The sequence below is a fragment of the Mustela nivalis genome (genome assembly GCF_964662115.1).
Source record: "Mustela nivalis genome assembly, chromosome: 12".
In the NCBI taxonomy this organism is placed as follows: domain Eukaryota; kingdom Metazoa; phylum Chordata; class Mammalia; order Carnivora; family Mustelidae; genus Mustela; species Mustela nivalis.
Window position 1 is genome coordinate 89,689,908 of NC_139031.1, and position 19,659 is coordinate 89,709,566.

At 45.1% G+C, this 19,659-nt stretch overlaps 1 protein-coding gene across 6 annotated transcripts in view; it reads right to left on the reverse strand.

The window, feature by feature from the left end:
* LOC309844800 (contactin-associated protein-like 3) overlaps positions 1-19,200 on the reverse strand; it is a 173,906-nt gene extending 154,706 nt beyond the window's left edge. For all 6 annotated transcript variants that reach the window (XM_082692044.1, XM_082692040.1, XM_082692043.1 and 3 more), the window contains exon 1: positions 19,018-19,200. In XM_082692044.1, the coding sequence (XP_082548170.1) occupies positions 19,018-19,102 (85 nt within the window). In that variant the 5' untranslated portion in view covers positions 19,103-19,200. The remainder of the gene's footprint in view (positions 1-19,017) is intronic.
* Between the last annotated feature and the right edge of the window lie 459 nt (positions 19,201-19,659).

Genomic DNA, 19,659 nt, shown 5'->3' on the forward strand with positions numbered 1-19,659 from the left:
ATACAGAATGGGAAGGAAGAAATCTTTGTTCACAAATGACATGATCATCCATGTAGAAAATCCAAAAGAACTGACCAAAAATCTGGAACTAACGTGATTATAGCAGTACAGAGGATATAAGGTTAATATACAAAAGACGACCCCTTCTTATATACCAGCAATGAACAGGTTGAATTTGAAATTAAAACACAACACCATGGGGCGCCTGGGTAGCTCAGTGGGTTAAAGCCCCTGCCTTCAGCTCAGGTCATGATCTCAGGGTCCTGGGATCGAGGCCCACGTCAGGCTCTCTGCTCAGCAGGGAGCCTGCTTCCCCCTCTCCCTGCCTGCTTCTCAGCCTACTTGTGATCTCTGTCTGTCAAATAAATAAAATCTTTAAAAAACACACACACACACAACACCATTTACATGAGCATCCAAAAGTATAAAATACTTGGGCATACATCTAACAAAACGTGGACACAATCTGTATGAGGAGAGCTACAAAACACTGATGCATAAAATCAAAGTACTGCATAAATGGAGAGATAGTCCATGTTCAAGGACAGGAACATTCAATACTGTCAAGAGATCAGTTCTTCCAATTTCATCTATAATTCAAGGCAAATCCATAAAAATCCCAGCAAGTTATTTTGTGGATATCAACAAACCAATTCTAAAGTTTACATAGAGAGATACCCAGAACAGCCAATAGAATATTTAAGTTGGAGGACTGACACCAGCTAGCTCAAGACCTATTACAGAGCTGTGGGAGTGAAGACAACGTAGTATTGGCAAAAGAACGGACAAATGGGTCAATGGAACAGAATAAAGCCCAGAAGCAGGCCCACACAGTAGAGCCGACTGATCTTTGACAAAGGAGCGAAGGCATACAATGAAGCAAAGACAGGCTGTTCGACAAATGGCGTGGGGACAACTGGGCATCCACGTGCGACATTAAGGGTCTAGACACAGACTCTCACCTTTCAGAAAAATTGACTCAGACAGATCACAGATCTAACTGTAAAGTACAAAACAATAAAATTCCCGAAAGATGCAGGAGAAAATCCAGATGCAAATGACTTTCTAGACGCAACACCAAAGGCATGATCTATGAAAGAAAGGATTGACCTGCTGGTGTTGATGAAAGAATTTTCTGCTCTGAGAAAAACACTGTCAAGAAAATGAAAAGATAAGTCACAGACTGGGAGAAAATATTTGCAAAACATACATCTGCAAAGAACTGCTCTCCAGAATATAAAAAGAACTCTTAAACTCAATAATTAAAAAGAAAACAGGAACTCCATATAAACATCGGTCCAAAGACTTCCTGGCACCTCAACAGAGAAGATGTGCAGATGTCAAATGAGTAGAAGACAAGAGACCCAACATCACCTGTCATCAGGGAAGTGGAAATCAAAACAATGGGATATCACCACACACCCATCAACATGACCCACACCTGGAACTGGGCCGACATAAAATGCCAGCATGGACGAAGGGCAGCAGGAACCCTCACCCATTGCTGGTGGGAATGCAAAACGGTATGGTCTTTCTGGAAGACAATTTGGCAGGCTCTTAGAAAACTAAGTATACTCCCTCCGTGCATTCCAACCACTGCACTCCTTGGTATTTACCCAAAGGAGCTGAAAACTTACGTCCACACAGTAACACACACACGCTGTTTCTAGCAGCTTTACTCATGGATGGCCAAAGCCTGAAGTCAAACAAAGTGTCCTTTAGTCAGCGAATGGCTAAAGAAACAGTGGCACAACCAGACAAGGGGATCTTTTCAGCACTAAATAGAAGTGAGCTATCAGGCCATGAAAAGACATGAAAGAACCTTAAGTGCATATTAGTAAGTGAAAGAAGCCAATTTGAAGAGGCTACACACTTGGAAAAAGTGAAATTACAGAGACAGTAAAAAGATCAGTAGCGGGACGCCTGGGTGGCTCAGTTGGTTAAGCAGCTGCCTTCGGCTCAGGTCATGATCCCGGCGTCCTGGGATCGAGTCCCATATCGGGCTCCTTGCTCGGCAGGGAGCCTGCTTCTCCCTCTGCCTCTGCCTGCCATTCTGTCTGCCTGTGCTTGCTCTCTCCCCCCTCTCTCTCTGATAAATAAATAAAATCTTAAAAAAAAAAATCAGTAGCTGTCAAGAGTTTTAAGAGGTAGACAGGAATGAAGGGGGGGGGTGGAGTACCGGGACTCTTAGGGCAGCAAAGCTACTCTGTAGGGCACTGTCGTGGTGGATATAGGTCTTTATACATTTGGCAAGTCCCATAGAGTGTACAACACCCAGAGTGACCCCTCACATGAATCATGAGCTCTGAGTGATAAGGGTTCATCAGTTTGAAAGAAGGAAGCCTCTGCAGTGACTGCTGGCAATAGGGGAGGCCATGCATGTGTGGGGAGAGGAGGAATATGGGAAATCCCTATACGTTGCATAATTTCACTGAGAACTTAAAATTGCTCTAAAAATAATGCCTCCTAAAAAGCAAAGGCTTTCTTTTTATCAACAACTGATAATTTACTTAAGAATAAAGTCTGTGATCCAAATAACTTCCCTGTGACAAGACACGTACAGTTCATCTTTACGCTGATTTTATTCCAGCTCTATGTCAGGAAGACTGAAATTTTGCTCTAGCGCTTGGCCAAAAAATTCAAATCTATTCTTTCCTGGTTTTAAAATCATGCAAAACTGTGTGACTTCCCAACCTCAGAGGAACCGCAGCCCTGGGGGAGAACTGTCCCAGGTTTTCCATGAGTTGTCCTCCTTCTGCACACTAAAGAGCCAAGAATTTGCACCTGTTTGAAAGGCAGAATTTTAATGATCCCAATTATTATCCACTAAGTTCCCCCAAAAACCTTATATTCAGCAAAAGGCATGGACAATCAATGGTGACTGTGGCTTCAGCATTACAATGACACCACTTTTAATGACTCATCCTGCTTCTCATGGAGGATCTGCAAGTTTTGTAAAGAACCAATATTTATCTTTATTTCCTCAGCTTCTAGCCCACTGCCTGGCAAGGGGCAGGCATCTGATAAACGTGCTGAATTCAACTGGGCCACGAGGTGGAGAGTGACTTTCTGAAATCTCCATATCTAAGTTATATTTCATCTCAACACATGTTGAGCTCACGCTGCCCAAACAGCCAAGTTCGTCCTGATAGGAAAAGCCTGCAGGCTTCATTTCCAGGCACAGCAGCTCCACGGGCCACCTGCTGTCACGGGAGCAGCCAGGCACCCATGCTATGCTCTGTGGGTGGCATTTTAACCAGGGCTGGGGAGTCAGCAAGTAAGAAACACGACTGCAAGAATCCGGAACCCTCTCCTGCTCCTACTCAGAGGGCCGCACTTGAGAAAGTCAGCTGTCGACTCATGTGGGCATTGATGTGGCCCTAAACCTTGAGTTTAAAAAGAATTTAACTAGTCGTAGCTCACTAACTGGAGACCTGCCTTGCTGACCCGTAAATCTGAACTATCCATTTCGAGGAGCAGAGTCTAATATCCCACAGACTCTACTCACGTTGTTAGAATGGCCACAGAACAATGGAGTGCGCCTGTTTTTAATTTTTGTTCAGATATTTTTCCCACACCTTACCAAAATACTGTGATTATCATAAAATCACGTAGCTCCATTCCATAGATGGTGCTCCTCCATAAGCTGATTCACAGAGCAACAGCTAATAAATATTTCTTGGGGGAATAAATAATTTATTTTGAAACTTTTAGGCAATTTTTTTAAGTTTCTCAATTTGCACCACCAGAAATTTGGAAACAACATTATTTCATTCCCTCTCTACTTTCTGACAGTAAAACAATCAAAAACGACAGGACAGGGCACCTGGGTAGCTCAGTGGATTAAGCCTCTGCCTTCGGCTCAGGTCATGATCTCAGGATCCTGGGATTGATTCCCTCATCGGGCTCTCTGCTCAGCAGGGAGCCTGCTTCCCTCTCTCTCTCTGCCTGCCTCTCTGCCTACTTGTGATCTCTCTCTCTGTGTCAAATAAATAAAATCTTAAAAAAAAAAAAACGACAGGACAAAGTTTTTAAAAATTTAGGAGAACACACGAAAGGATTTAGATGTTCATTTATATTTTAAGGAATGTTTCTCCTGCAAGTCCACGTGACTGATCTTAACCAGAAAAAACCAACAACACTCTATCTTATTTGATGCATAAATATTATCACCAATAGGTGAATTTTTAGGACAAGGCTTAGGTGACTCAAGAACTTACTATCTTGGAAAGAATACTTAGTATTCAGGCATTTTCACTGGAAAGAATTTAAAACAACAAATACAAAATAACTTAACATATTCCCAAGCTAAAAACTCACTGCTTCATGAGAATGAGAAACAGAATACATGCCATTGCAGAGAAATATGTATTTTGTGCTTTAAATAATCAACTGGGAGGCTCAAAATCCAGTGTGACCACCGATGAAAGTCTGGTCACAAGCTCTGCTTTGTAATTTGGATCCACCTGCATTTTGCTCCCTCTCCTGCCTCCTTCCATCCTCCTCTTCTTCCTTGTCTCCCTCCCTCCCTCCTACGTTCCTCTAACAGTCAACAAGGACAGTTGTTCAAAAGAGTCTGCAGTTGGTGGCAGCAGGTACAATCAATGCAGCCCAAGCACAAATATTTGTACATGACCCTTCCACAAAATACCATTTTCCCCCATTTTGTGGAGGGAGGAAAACACAAGGCAGTAATTTCTTTGTAGAGCTCCAAGAATGTATACAAGACACATGGGGGGGAGGAAAGTTTTTATATTATGGGATTTGATATATTATGGAATTTAGATGATTCTGAAAGTTTCAGTACAATCCCCTCACAGTTAAGTATTTTCTGGAACAGCCCACTGAGGTCCTGGTATACAACAGCGTTGCTGTTTAATGGAACATTTACCTAAAAATTATTTGAATTTAAATAGTAACAGTTCACTGAAAACTTGGGTCTCTGTCCAAAAAATTTCCATAAAACAATCATTTTGTTTAATGGTTCATGTTTATTCAAAACTAGAGGCCACTGCTGTTACACAAGTGGAAAATCCAATCATTTTTAGGAAGCGTGTGTGTGTGTGTGTGTGTGCGCATCAAGCAAATACAAACTTAGATCACCACTGAATAAAACAATACATTTTCCAGTATCTCATTAGACACACTTACAAAGGTAATGTATCTATTTGGTGTTATTTCCAAGGGTGCAACTAAACACTTCTTTTCAAAATTCACCCAAAGAGCATGGGGTTTTTTCACTCTTCTACTAACCTTTTGAGCCATGCTGAGATACAGCGCTCATTTCAAAGACATGGGAAAATGCTGAAATGTTCAGCAACCAGTAGAGATTTAAAATTCACAGCATGTGTCGAAACACACCGTGTATATATACTGCCTTTTCTTTTATAAATCTCTCGATCTTCATCATCTAGGCATTATATAAGACCACAGAACTTAAAATTAGTTTATAAAAGATACAAATCTGCTAACCTCAGGGAACTCCAGATTCTAACAGAAAAATACATGATAAAATCCAGTGTTTTGTTCTGTTTTAAAATATGAGAAATAGCTCGAGATTTCGGACACCCGTAGAAAAATGCCTCTGTAATTTATCAGCAGTAATTGTTGAAACTTAATAACGTCGCAAGTATACGAGTAAAGTGCTACGAGCATGAATTAAATTGTGCCACCCGCATCCACCCATGGTGCCAACAGCCACACTTAGGATTATCACTGTAACCCTAACAACAGTCCGTAAGCAAAGGAGATCAGATGAAAACCCACACATTTTAAATGATCCCATTCACCTGCTTTCGAGCATAAACACATTTTCTTTGTTTAATCAAGAACATTCTCGGGGCCCCTGGGTGGCTCAGTGAGTTAAGACTCTGCCTACGGCTCAGGTCATGATCCCAGGGTCCTGGGATCAAGCCCCACAACGGGCTCTCTGCTCGGCAGGGAGCCTGCTTCCTCCCCCTCTCTCTGCCTGCCTCTCTGCCTACTTGTGATCTCTGTCTGTCAAATAAATAAATAAAAATTTTAAAAAAAGAATATTCTAAATATCAGATAAGAGACAAATGAATGAATAAAAACATACAATCGTATTAAAATATGAAACAGGCAACATTTTTTCCAAAAGAGGAAAAATTTCACAATGTTGCACAGCATGCAAAATATCCCATTTAATTCATTTTTCGCTGATTATCCTCCTATTTTTAACACAATGCTTACTCTCAATTTTTGAACAATGCCTTGAGTGAAATTTTACTTATTTCCCAAAGATCATTAGCAAAAGTTTACTTTCCCTTGTCATTCTCCCCACTCATGACTGTAAATTTCCAATGAAAAAGTTATTTTCTCTCATAACTTATATCTATTTCCGCTTTTCCTTTTGCTTCTGATCTTACTATTCCAATGAAGTCAACCAGCTCTCGTTTCATTATAGCAAATCAGCTTATGCTATTATCTTGGGTGACCAAAACTGGGACCATATTTCCCTGTTTTTTCCACTTCCACAATCTTCAGTCAACAATTCCCATTATTGTGTTCCATTTATTTAACTTGGCACAAGAGCTTCTGTAATCGGAACATATTATTCCTCTTCAGTTTTAGGAAATTTTCTTCTACTTTTAAGTTGCTAATTATTTCAAATTTATTGAAACTAGGTTTGATTTTTGGTTTGGGTTTTTTTTTTGTTTTGTTTTGGTCAAGTAAAAATGTAAAATTATTTACTTTTTAAACATTTTATTTATTTATTTGACAGAAAGAGAGATCACAAGTAGGCAGAGAGACAGGCACAGAGAGAGAGGAGGAAGCAGGCTTCCCGCTGAGCAGAGAGCCCGATGTGGGGCTAGATCCCAGGACCCTGGGATCATGACCTGAGCCGAAGGCAGAGGCTTTAACCTACTGAGCCACCCAGGGGTCCCAAAATGTAAATATTCTATATATAGTTGAAAGCCTGAATAATATTATCCAATATATTCTATACTCAAAATACAAAAGCTGGAAATAATTTCTTCAAATCTCTATATCGTTATCACTTCATTACCATTTATTTTATGTACTTGTTGGCCTATTTTATCCAAAGCTTTCTTTTCTTTCTTTCCCTCTCTTCTTGCTTTCTTTTGAATAGTCTGAAATCTGTCCCCCACCTAGTCCTTTTTTTTTTTTATTATTCTATTGGTTTGGAAGGTATACTTCCTTTTACAATTCTTCTTGTGGGCCTCCTTAAAATCTTATACTACACTCTGGTTTACAATTTAACAAAGCCTACAATCAAACAGATTTTAATTCTCTCCATAAAATAATGCAAGGATCATAAAAACACCTTATTCTGATCACTCCTTTCCATGTTGACCTTCCACTGCTGATGTAGACTTGTCTTCTTTCTTTTCATCGCACCAACTGTACCCTGACGTTGTACATTCAGCTTTATTGTTGCTCAAATGTGTGATCGGATTTGCACACTAGCTACTAGATTTTTACATCTCATACTGCCCTCTGTAATCATTTCCTTTCTTGCTAAACTTACCCCTCAACATTTCTTTAGTGAAGCTTTGTTGCTCTTTCATACTTTTTTGGATTTTATTTTTTCTATGCATGACTTTATCTCACCTTCATTCTTGAACCATAAAGCAACAAGTCTACACTTCCTGGTTGGTAATTATTCCCTCTCACAAACTTAAGAATTCAAGTCCCTGCTTTTATTGTTTGTCATTTGTCTCTCAGACCACTCTTACCAGCTTCTCTCTATTCTGGTGTTCAACAGTTCCAACATAAAGTGTTGCGGTGCATGGTAATTTCTTTGTTCTTGTAATACTAGGGATTTGAAGGTCTTCCTGAATCGAAAGATTGGTGACTTTTCAATTCTGGGCAATTTCTATAGATGGTCTCTATGGATTGCCTTTCTATAGAAACACTTCTTAAGTGTTTCTTCTTTCCACATCTCCTCCGAGAACTCCTATCTGACACAGAGATCTTGTTGTGTTCTTCTCCATGCCCCCTGGCCTGGTTTTCATATTTCCTGCTTCTCTGTCTCCCTATGGAACATGCTGTTTTTTTATTCCATGACTGTCTTCTAATTTGCTAAGTCTCTCTCCACCTGTGTCTAATCTGCCATGTCAGCAGCCACTGAATTCTTTATACCAATGATAAAGAATTTCATTTCAACACTGTTCTTTCTCAATTCTGCTCAATCATTTTGATCATCCTTATTCTCTCCATTCTCCCCATCTTTTATTTCCTTACACCTATACAACAAATTGTATATTATAAATTGATTTCAATATCTACATTTATTTTTATCTGCACAATTTCTCATTTCTTCTGATTCTCCCTCATGGTGTTTTGTTTCTTCTATGTGTTTTGTTCTTATTTTTATTGTAGGTATGTGTTTCCTGGACATGGATCCATGAGCCGAGATGATCGCAGAAGCAAAACACATTCAACAGGAAGACAAGACATGAGGAGACAGAAATGGAAACAGGTGTGTGTGTGAGAGAGAGAGAGAGAGAGAGAAAACCCTGGTGAGAATGCGGTGAGGTGTCTGTAGTTCATGGTCAGTTAAAGGAGGAGATGAAAGCAGTGAGTGAAGAGAAGGGACCTTTCAAGGAGTGTGTGTGTGATACGAGAAAATACATGAAAGTTTTACCAGGGAAAGTAAGATAGTCTTTAGAAAGATTACTCTGGCAGTAGAATAAACTGAATTAGGAGGAGGTAAGCTGGCAACAGGGAAACCATGGAGACAACTATTGCACACCAGTTCGAGAGACATGGAGGGCTTGAACAAGTGGTGGAATAATTAATGTGGTGGAACAAATTGAAGAGAGAGTGTTAACCCTAATCTTTCAGAATCAAGCCAGAATGCTCCCTCTCTAGAGGCCCACACCAGTGTCTTCATACCCATTTTAACTGAGACTGCATCCCAAAGTGCATACAGATACGTCTGGGTTGGAGACTAACACTCATTTAACAATCACAAAGGTCGAACCCTCTGTATTGATGGCCAGATACTATATATCCTAGAAGACTTGTGAAAAAAATAGCCAGATAAAAAGTAAGGTCAGTTGGATTATACAATCCAATACCAAATAAATAGATAAATAATGTGATTAAAAATGGGCAGAAGACTTGAATAGACATTTTTCCAAAGAAGACATCCAGATGGCCAACAGGCACATGAAGAGATGCTCAAGGTCACTCAGCATCAGGGAAACACAAATCAAAACCACAGTGAAATCACCTCACACCTGTCAGAATGGTTAAACTCAAAAAGACAAGAAACAGCAAGTGTTCATGAGGATGTAGAGAAAAAGGAACCCTCATGCATTATTGGTGGGAATATAAATTGATGCATCCACTATGCAAATAGTACAAAGTTCTTCCACAAAAATAACAAAAATAGAGGTGTCCAGGTGGCTCAGTTGGTTAAACATCTGACTTATGGTTTCAGCTCAGGTTTTGATCTCCTGGGTTCTGAGATGTAGCCCCACATCAGGCTCCATGCTCACCAGGGAATTTGCTTGCAGATCCTCTCCCTCTGACTTTCCCCCTATTTGGTTTCTCTTTCTTTCTTTCTCTAAAATAAATAAATAAATCTTTTTTAAAAATTAAAATTAGAAATACCATATGATCCAGTAATCCTATTACTAGATATTTAAAGAAAATCAAAACATTAAAAAGATCTATGTACCCCCCCAAGTTTATTCCAGCATTATTTACAAAAGCCAAAATATGGAAGCAACCTTCCTGTCCATCAATAGATGAATGGATAAAGAAAGAAGAGGTGATACATTGGGGTGCCTGGGTGGCTCTGTGGATTAAGCCTCTGCCTTCAGCTCATGTCATGATCCCAGGATCCTGGGATCGAGCCCCACATCAGGCTCTCTGCTCATCAGGGAGCCTACTTCCTCCTCTCTCTCTCTCTGCCTGCCTCTCTACCTACTTGTGATCTTTCTCTGTCAAATAAACAAATAAACTCTTAAAAAAAAAAAAGAGGTGATACGCATGTGTAATATATATATGTATATAATAGAATATCACTTAACCATAAAAAAGAATGAGATCGTGCCATTTGCAACAGCACAGATGAACCTAGAAGATATCATGCTAAATGAAATAAGCCAGACAGAAAAGACAAATGCCATATTATTTCATTTTCTAGGTGGATTCTAAAAAACAAAATGAACAAAGGCAGAAAGAGACCCATGAATACAAAGAACAAACTGGTGGTGGCCAGAGGGGATGGGCAAAAATGGGAGCAGGGCAGGGCGGGTAAAGGCTTCCTGTTCCAGAATGAGTAAGTCATGGGATGAAGGTTACAGCCTGGGAGTAGTCAGTGACATTGAAGTTGGGTTGTCTGGTGACAGATGGCCACCCCCCTCCCTATAAGCACAGCATGAAGGAGAGAGCTAGCCAGTCACTATCTAGTCACTACGGTATACATGGGTACTGACCACACTTCAATTAACCTCCCGCACCTCTCTGAAAGTATGGTCAGTGTCTTGAGGACTCTTGTTGAGTTTTAATTCTGTGCTTCTTAAAAGGATGCTGCCGGAGTCAGCGCCGTGGAAATGGTGCCCCCACTACGTCATTCTGAAAACAGGGTCAGAAGCAATCTTCATTTGAAAGTAGAGATATTCTCTAGGCACCATCAAGCCCTCAAGTCCGTGAGTCATAAACATTTTCAATAATAGTAACAGGTTTTGTTGACTGGGAAGATCCCCCAGGCCAGACCAGGGGAGTCAAGCTTGAGACCCCACAGGAGCTTGCTCTGGGTGTGCTGGGTTCCTAGCCACAAGTCCACAGCTGCCATGCCAGAGACAGCTGTGGCTCAAATGAACGCAGCCTCCTGGCTGCCCAGGCGGCAATAGACAGCCACACTGAGGTGAAGGGGCCATCTATTGGCCTAGGGAGGCATCTTTCAGTTCCAAGTGGCAGTGTTGTACAGTCAGCCTTTCCCACTGGTCTGACATACAACTTCAAGCATCTAGTGGGTGGACCAGACTTCTGGGGACCTCCAGTGACACACTGCTCCCAAGCATCTCTATTTCACACCCCAAATATGGAGCCCAGCTCGGGCTTGATGTAGGATCTCCCTAGAAAAAGACATCTCATCCAAAGGCCCTGCCCAGAGGCCTCCTTGTTCCCACACATTGGTCTTGGGTAGTGTCCCTGACACCTGGCCTTTTCCGTGCCCACTTAGGGTCCCAGCAGCTTTTAGAACATGCACCATGCATGTTCTAAATTTCTGGCCTCACGCATTTTTTAACTGAAAGAAAATGAAACATTCGAAATCAGCTAGTGGGGTCTTTCCATGGGCAAATGATGAGCTCAGGGATGCTCGTGTAAAAATTAACTTTTTACTGGGCTACCTGCAGAATGATTATAGAATCCCCATGAGGATGCTGCATAGCTTCTGTATACTTTCAAAATAGCGTATTTTCAATATATTAATTTCTTCTTTTCTTGGTAAATACTTAGTGAGCACCATCAGCCAGGCTGTAGGGACAAATAAATGATTCTGTTTTCAGGAACTTTAAAATCTAATGAAGGAGGCATACACGTAAGCGACCATCTGCTATATGAAGCAGATAAGAGCCTGAAAGCCAATGCTTTCATAATAGATGTTAAGCTAATTACCTAAATGGATGGTGCATTTCGCTTCCTTGTCAGGATGATGCAGGCAAAGCACCTGGTCAGGGACCGAATCCCAATCCCTCGCTGGCTCCACCCCAGGTGGGTCAGAAGACCACCCCTTCCCTATCATAGTCCCCTGGTAAGATCGGCCGCACAGCCCAGCAGAGACAACATAGACAGCACAGATCTGGGGATTTGGCTGGAAGTTTCGGGAAAGTGAATCATTGGCCTGTTTATATGCTCAACAGCCCACTGTCTCTCAGAACTACCCTATCCCCTCAAGAGGTCCCTGCTTTCCCGGAGCTTGGAACAAGGGACAAATAAGTAAGCACGCACCGCTCTGAAGTGATGAGGGCTGGAGTCCAGCCAGGGGGAAGCGTTATCCCCAGCGGTGTGGCTGGGCAGCCCAACCTTGGCCATGGTTCTGCCCAAGCACCGGGCCGGCCCGGGATGAGGAGGAGAGACCAAGTCTCCGGGCACGGCCTCACCTGCTGGCCCTAGCCCTGCACTAAATGAAGCAATGGGAGCCCACAGTTCCCCTCCTGGGGTAAGTCCATGTGATGGGGTTTTCTGCCACTTGGAACTGAAAGATGCTTGCCAGGGCCCTGGTCCGGACAGCTGCGTTTCTCACTGGTCTACACATAAAGTCCAGCAAACACCGAGTCCCAACAAGTGTCCCAGGTACTGCCCCCTTGCACTCAGTTCTGACCCCAGCAGCAGGAAGGAGGGACACCTCTGGGCCAGCCCAAGCCCGCATGTCAAACCAGGTGGTCACTCGGCCTCACTGTCGGTGCAGACAAAGGGAGAGGAGGAGGCTTGTGGAGGCTCTGCGGATGACAGCTGCAAAGCGCTCCTTGCCCACCCATACACGCACATGAGCGGACACGGACAGGCACAGACACGCACACGTGCAAACACGCACACCTGTGGACACACACACCCGTGGATAGGCACACGCGCCGACATGCACACGCCAGACACGCTGCTCCCCCGCCACCCTGGCCAGGCAGGACTCCCACACTGAGAGCTTAGCTTGAGCTCTCCCAGTTGCCCGGGATTCACAGACGTTAAAATAAGAAATAACTGGAGCCATGAGTCCTGCAGGCAGGGTCTGATTTAATGTCCCCAGGGAGCAGGTCACGCCCACGGTCATCTGAGCTGGCGACTTCCCTGCAGGCTCACAAGCCCCAGAGAAAGTGCCCACGGCGTCTGAGCAGCCCAAGCCAGGGGACAAGGGGACGGCAGTGACCGAGCATGGGGGGCACTGGGTCTCAGGCCCTCGGGAGGTCACCAAGCCCCCAGCCCCCACACGAGGGCCGCCAGCACTGGCCCCCAATGGCCCCGTGAATGCATGGCCTGGAACTTCCTTCTCCCTGGCAACAACCACTAAATCGGGGATGGAACCCTAAACCATAGATTCTGCGAAAGCCACATCTCAACCATACTCGGGAAGCCAAAAACTTACAGCTTGTCATAGTCCCTGAAAATAACATGTGCCAAAATAATTTATTCTCCAGTTCAGGAAGCAGGCTTCTCCACATTTCTCTGCAGGAGTAACCCAACACCTATACCTAACACCCCCCATGACTGTGTAACTCACGGTACTCAACAGTAGTAAAATACCTCACCCAGATGAGATACATGACACCATTTCTTGTCCTACAGCAGTGCGACAGTGCAATAAACCTTCATAGTTACCACTTGTACCTGAAAATAAATCAGTGTAACATGTACCGTCTTAGTGTCTAAGCTCTGATCAAATGGGAAATGACCAAGTCAGCCATGCTGCCTTATTTGGAAGAATTAGACAATCATGTGGGCCTATTGAGCAATGCTCAAAGGGATGGTACGAAGGTCATGCTGTCTTACTCTCTTTCTACAGTATTTACAAGTTGTGTATAATTCTTCTCAACACATGATAAAAAACATCTTTAAAGCATGTCATCCTACACCAAAGAATTCAAACGAGGAATAACAAGTATGTCTGTTTGGATGGTCTAATGCATCTCAGAAATAGGCTGACATAAATAATTCAGTCTTTAAAAGTTACTCAACACAAACCAGCCGTGCCGAAAGCAGCAGCATGGCAGTCGCCATGGGTGGCCGGGGGAGTGGGATCCTGCAGAAGTCACTCTGAAGCATTTTGTATGTTGAAGCCAAGACTTTCAAGGCTCTAAAAAGTTAGTGGGGAAAGGCCTTTGGCTCTGCTACTTCCAAATTGTTGGAACTATTTTATACTTTTATAGTCAAAGAGTAATTTTGATTTAATGGGGAAAATTCAACTTGAAATTTGCTCGGTTCATTGAGAGGTTTATGTTAGTGAATAGGTCCTTTATGAAGTACTTTTGAATGATTTGGGGTTTTTTCCCCCAAAATCAACTCAAAAAAGCAGATTTTCATGACCGCCAGTCCTCTCCCCAAAACCTCCTTCCAGGCGTGGGAGGGTGCCTGATGATGAATCTTCAGGTCATTCTTTCTATTCTGCATAGGGGGTCTCCCAGGATTGGAAGAGCTGGCTCTGCTCTTGCCCACCACTCTGTGTTGATGATTGCCACGGACTGTGTGAGTTTTCAGTTTGTTTTCTCCGTGTTCCCAAAAGCATCCTCACCACCTTGGTATTTCTGGGAAGTGCATTCAAATGCTATAAATACGGGTCTGTTTACTGGTTTGTCACAGGCTCTTTCCAGACTGTCTGAACTCTGCTGCACTGCAGCATGCACCCATCTATTCCCTGCTCATTTTGCCCAACACACTTCACTGCTGCAGGAGCGGACCCCCCTTTCCCTGCGCCAGGGGCACCCCCTCAGACAGGCTCCCTTCCTGCCCCAGCTGATGAACGCGGAAGACTGGGCTCCCTCCAGACAAACACAGAGCAGGCTACTGAAGCAGAGAGAGGCCAGAACCAGTGAAAACCCTGGAAGGAGGTTAGCCCACACTGGTCAAGACGAAATGCCTTGACAGACCATATGGAGCCTCTTACCCTCACGGCCTGCCAGAGATCGTGTACGCTCAGACAATAACAAAGAATGTCGACGACACTTAGCAAATAATTACAAGAATCCATGTCGGCTGAAAGAACAAGGCTCCTGAAAAACAAAACCCTCGAGAAGAGACACATGACAAATATGTTTACTTAAATGAACGCTCATGGGGCACCCAGGTGGCACAGCCAGTCCAGCGACCAACTCTTGATTTTGGCTCAGGTCGTGATCTCTGGGCCGTGGGATCAAGCCCCACGTGGGGCTCTGTGTTGAGTGAGGGGTCTGCGTGGGATTCTTTGCTTCTCTCTCTGCCCCTCCTACATGTGTACCTGCTCACTCTCTCTAAAATATAAATACATACTTGTCATTTTATGCCTCTTAGTAATTACAGAATTATGTCCAGTTACCAGGTTCCACAGGCATATTTTTTATTCCAGATTACTAAGGCTCATTGTGTCACCAGGTTAGGGTGATTCAAAGACTACAAGGGCCTCGCTATTATACCAAACTGGGCATGTTATTTATATTTGAAAGGGATAATGCTGTGTGATCATTTCTGTTACAGGATTATATTCCTGCACCTGTGTCAGAGAAGACACAGTATGGCTTTCGCACATAAAGAAGCTGAGGCTCGACGAAGGAAGGGTTTGACTCTGGTACAAATCTTCCAGCTGAGATGGCAACACTACGAGGCCCATGGAGACCATGATTTGGTTTCCTGTGGCTGCCGTTAAAATGGGCTTGGTCCACACTCCCAGACATGGTCAGATATCTCTCCTGTGTATGTAGGGATTTACTGCGGAAGAGGACAGGTGTCAGTATATGAAAACAAATTTAGATGATCACTCCTAGAACGGAAGTGTGGACCCCACCTGTAGTGGACCAGAAATAGATCTTTCTTTCTTGCAATAAGAAGGGCACTTTGGAAAGGAAGGATTCAGAGGAAGCTTCTAGAGAAAATTACAAGCACTGAGCTTTAACAAAGTGAAAACAAGTCAGTCATACTCACTAAACGGAATCTTGGATCTGTAAAAATGTCATCACTTGTGTCAAATCATCACCATCAATGACTGAAATTTCTCACATACGCTTGGGTCCTTTTCTGGTGGAGTTGGAAAGGGGGCAGCAGCTGTCAGCTCTAGCTTATACTTATATATGGGGAAAATAATTCAGCTGTGAATTGCCTTCTAATTGTGTTGTTCCCAGGTGGGGAGGGGGTACACATGACCCTTTAGAGCAATGCACAATCTGGGAAACTGGTTGACAACAACCAAAATGTTGACTGTCTTCATATTCAGATTATATCTCTTCTCCCTCCCAAAGGGTCTTGGAATTCATAAAGGAATTGTGGGCTCACCAGCATAGTTCTAAAGCAAAGAGCTATCACCTCCTTCCATTTGTAGCTCTTGGTAGGAAATAAAGGAGCCAACAACAGCCTACATAGCAACTTCGAGAAAGCAGGGCTCTAACTTGGAATCTATATCCTAACTTCCCTCATGAGTTATTTAAGAGGACAGATCTGCCTTAGAACACTCTCATCTTGACTTAGGACAGAGAGTTCTAGAAGGCAGGCAGGGAGATGTTCACATTTTTAAAAAACCAGGTCCTAAACCCTGTTTTGAGGAATGCAGCTTGTTTTATCTTCAAAAAGACAAAGAATACAGAGCAACAAAACAAGCCCATGGTCATGGCTATTTAGAAATATTTTTTCGGGGCGCCTGGGTGGCTCTGTGGGTTAAGCCGCTGCCTTTGGCTCGGGGCATGATCTCAGGGTCTTGGGATCGAGTCCCGCATCGGGCTCTCTGCTCAACAGGGAGCCTGCTTCCTCCTCTCTCTCTCTGCCTGCCTCTCTGCCTGCTTGTAATCTCTCTCTGTCAAATAAATAAATAAAATCTTTAAAAAAAAAAAAAGAAAAATATTTTTTCTCCCGTGTATCATCTTCCTGATATAAAATTTCCCACTGATTAGAAATGTTCATACTGCACATGTGTAATCTCTGAGATGTCAATTCTTTCAAACAAGTCCTATTCATTGAAAGGATCTGTTGGGCTGACCCCTGGCTGGGCTGCTTTACTACTGACAACTTGCTCTAAAGAGAGTAACTCTGTCTTTGGTCCATGTGGGCGAAGACCTTTGTCTTTTTTCACTCATATACAACTCTCATTAATTTCTAGTTAGTGCTCAAGAATATTTCATGTTTGTTCATTTTAAAGTTCTATCTGAAAGGATTATTTGAGTTTTGAAAACACTAAAACGGGGCGGGGGGGGGGCAAGGAGGATAGCCAACAAAAGATTTCAGCAATATTCATGTTCATGATTTCTTGTTGGTGCCTTAAATCCCACTCTGCCAGCAAACTCCTCGAGAATTTCTCAAATGTTGGGGCAGAACAAAAAAGACTACCTTGACTTAGTAATAATGGATTGCAAATACGTGCTGACATATTTTGCTTGTACACACATTACAACACACACGCCCCAAATAGCAGGAGTTAAAGAAACACCGATTTGGTCAAAGTAGCAAATCTAGACATGAGAGAGATTGACCATTTATATCTACTGCTACAGATTTGTGGCCAGAGGAGATTACTGAGAAATTATCAAAGGCCATCTGTGTGGTCTCTATGAATCTTTAAATCTGCAAAGTCATTTGGACATATACTCGATGCTTGAAGGGGTCATCTCTGTGGTGATCTGATCATGGACTTTAGTGTCTAAGACATCCTTCCACTGCAAATGTACATGCACTCTTGAGTTTACTGAACTCTTCTTAACAGTACTAAACATAGCTAAACATGCAGGCTGAAAAGCACAGACTAGTATCAGGACCTGGAGAGTCAGCCTGAGACCCAGAGGGGCTGAGCCCGGTCACCCAGCCTGTCTCTGACCTGAGTGTCTGCACGGATATTCAGACACAGAACATCCCAAAGCACAGGATTCCGAAGAAGGATGTTCAGTGTGAAAGAGCCTGATAACCTCCCGTGGGTTTCAGGGAGTAAAACACTAAGTGAAAGTAAATACCACAACAACCGATCTTGTCAATACGCTGTAATCAGCACGACAGAGACGAGAATGACAACTGGGCACTCTGCTCTCCCTCAGGAAGGATATTTGAAGCCCCTTTTCCTTTAAGTAGGAGTGACCTCCAGTGACTTTTTAATGGGACCTCAGAGCAGGATGTGAATCATCCTACAATTTACTAATATCAACGGATTGTTAGCAGTGGTCGTTTTTAATTTCTTAGCAAAATGACAAGAGCTCTATTGCAGGATGAGGATCTGATTTTACCTAAATGCCCCCATCTTAATTAAATCAGAGCAGTTATCCTACCAAGCTAAATTAAAATTGTGTCTGAAACACAGGGCAGTATTTGCTGAAAGGAGATTAAGGCTCATTTTGAGGAGTGACTCATACCTGATATGGCATTAAATGAGCCAATACTAGATGATGATACCAGAAAATCATCACGCCCTCCGGAATCCACGGGTGAAGGAGTGGGACAGTGACTTCAGGTGGAAAGCTTTTTCACTTTAGCCAACTTCCCGGTGAGGGCAGAGTCGGGCCGCCCTGCAAGGGCTGAATCCGGACACCCCCAGCAAGGTCAGTTTCTGAAGGAGCCTGCTAGCCCTTTCTGGAAACGCACCCCAGCCTGACCTGAGCCCTACACCTGATTTGTTTTTATTTTATTTTTCTTGAAGGGAATAGGGGCCAGGAGAGAAGACAAGAGGGGCTTTCTTAAAACCCCTTAAGGGAAGAAAAGCCTCGGATGGCGATTTCAGTCTGAGCCAACAGTCTTCCAACTTTTTCTGATGTTCAGAGTGAAATCCCCAGAGGGCAGAGCCTCTGGATGTGCAGCGGAGTCTTTGGACCAGGTCGGCCCGAGCTCGCCCGGCGCCCGCAGGCTCTGGCCTCGACGAGCCCTGCACCCACCGCAGCGCGGAGCCGGACCTGACGAGAGTGCGGAGGGCAGGCTGCTCTCCCGGGGGCACGAGGGGTCCGGCCTCCCCGAGCTGCGGGGCTGGTCCCGGGCGGGCTGCGGGCTCCCGGGCGCGGACTCCGCAGGGCGCGTCCTGCAGACGCGCTAATGCAGGACTCGCCGCAGGTACCCGGCTCCCGCAGCCCGCACCTCCAGCGCCGGAGGGAAACGGCCCCGCCGGCCTGGCCCCCCTTGGGCGCCAGCCCCCGCCTGTTCTCGAACGGACCCTGGGCTCCACCAGAACTTGGGCTGTCCCCGAAAGACTCCGCTCCCGGCAGGGACACCGCAAACACCCGGTTAGCTGCGCTTGTGACTTGGGGGACGCGGCGCGCTGCCTCGGGACGCCCCTTCCCCGCACCCCGCAGGGGCGCCTCTGCAAACCCGCGCGCGCAGGAGAGCACGAACCCCAAGCCGGGCAAGTTCCTGGAGGACGGGCGTACTCACGAGCTTCCCCCGCCGCCGCCTGGCTCCCGGGCCGCACCGCCCAGACCACGAGCATCCCGAGGAAGGCCGCCGCGCCCGGCTCCATGGCCCCGCTCCCCTGTGCCCGCGGCGTCCCGCGGCTCCGGTGGGCCCGCCCGCAAGCTCCCGGCCGGGGTGGCGCCGTCCGCTCAGCGCTCTGCCCGCCCGCGCGCCCCGCGCCCCGCAGCCCCACCTGCGGCCACACCCACCGCCGCCCGCCCCGCGCCCGCGCTGCGGCCCGCACGGCCGCGGGCGCCCCTGGCGGCGGCGGGCGGAAGTGAGCGCGGACCCCGGCCCGCCAGCCGCCGGCGCGGCGCTGCTGACCCCCGGGCCGCCGCTGCCCACCCGGCTAGCTTGTGCGCGGTGCTCCCCCCGACCACTTGGCCCGGCCCGCCACAGTCCGAGGAGCGTCCGCCCCGGCGCCAGGGAAGGGTTCCCTGCAGCTTGGGGGTGGGTGCGCGGGTGTGCGTGTGCCGCGTGCGGGTGTCCAGGGTGGGAAAGGCGAGGTGGGGAGAGAAACAGCTAATCAGCTACTGGGGTCGGAAGACTACGTTTACGTGAATGGAAACTGTTGTAAAGAGGACGTCTTGTCTTCTGAACTCATGTAATGAGAAACACCTCGTG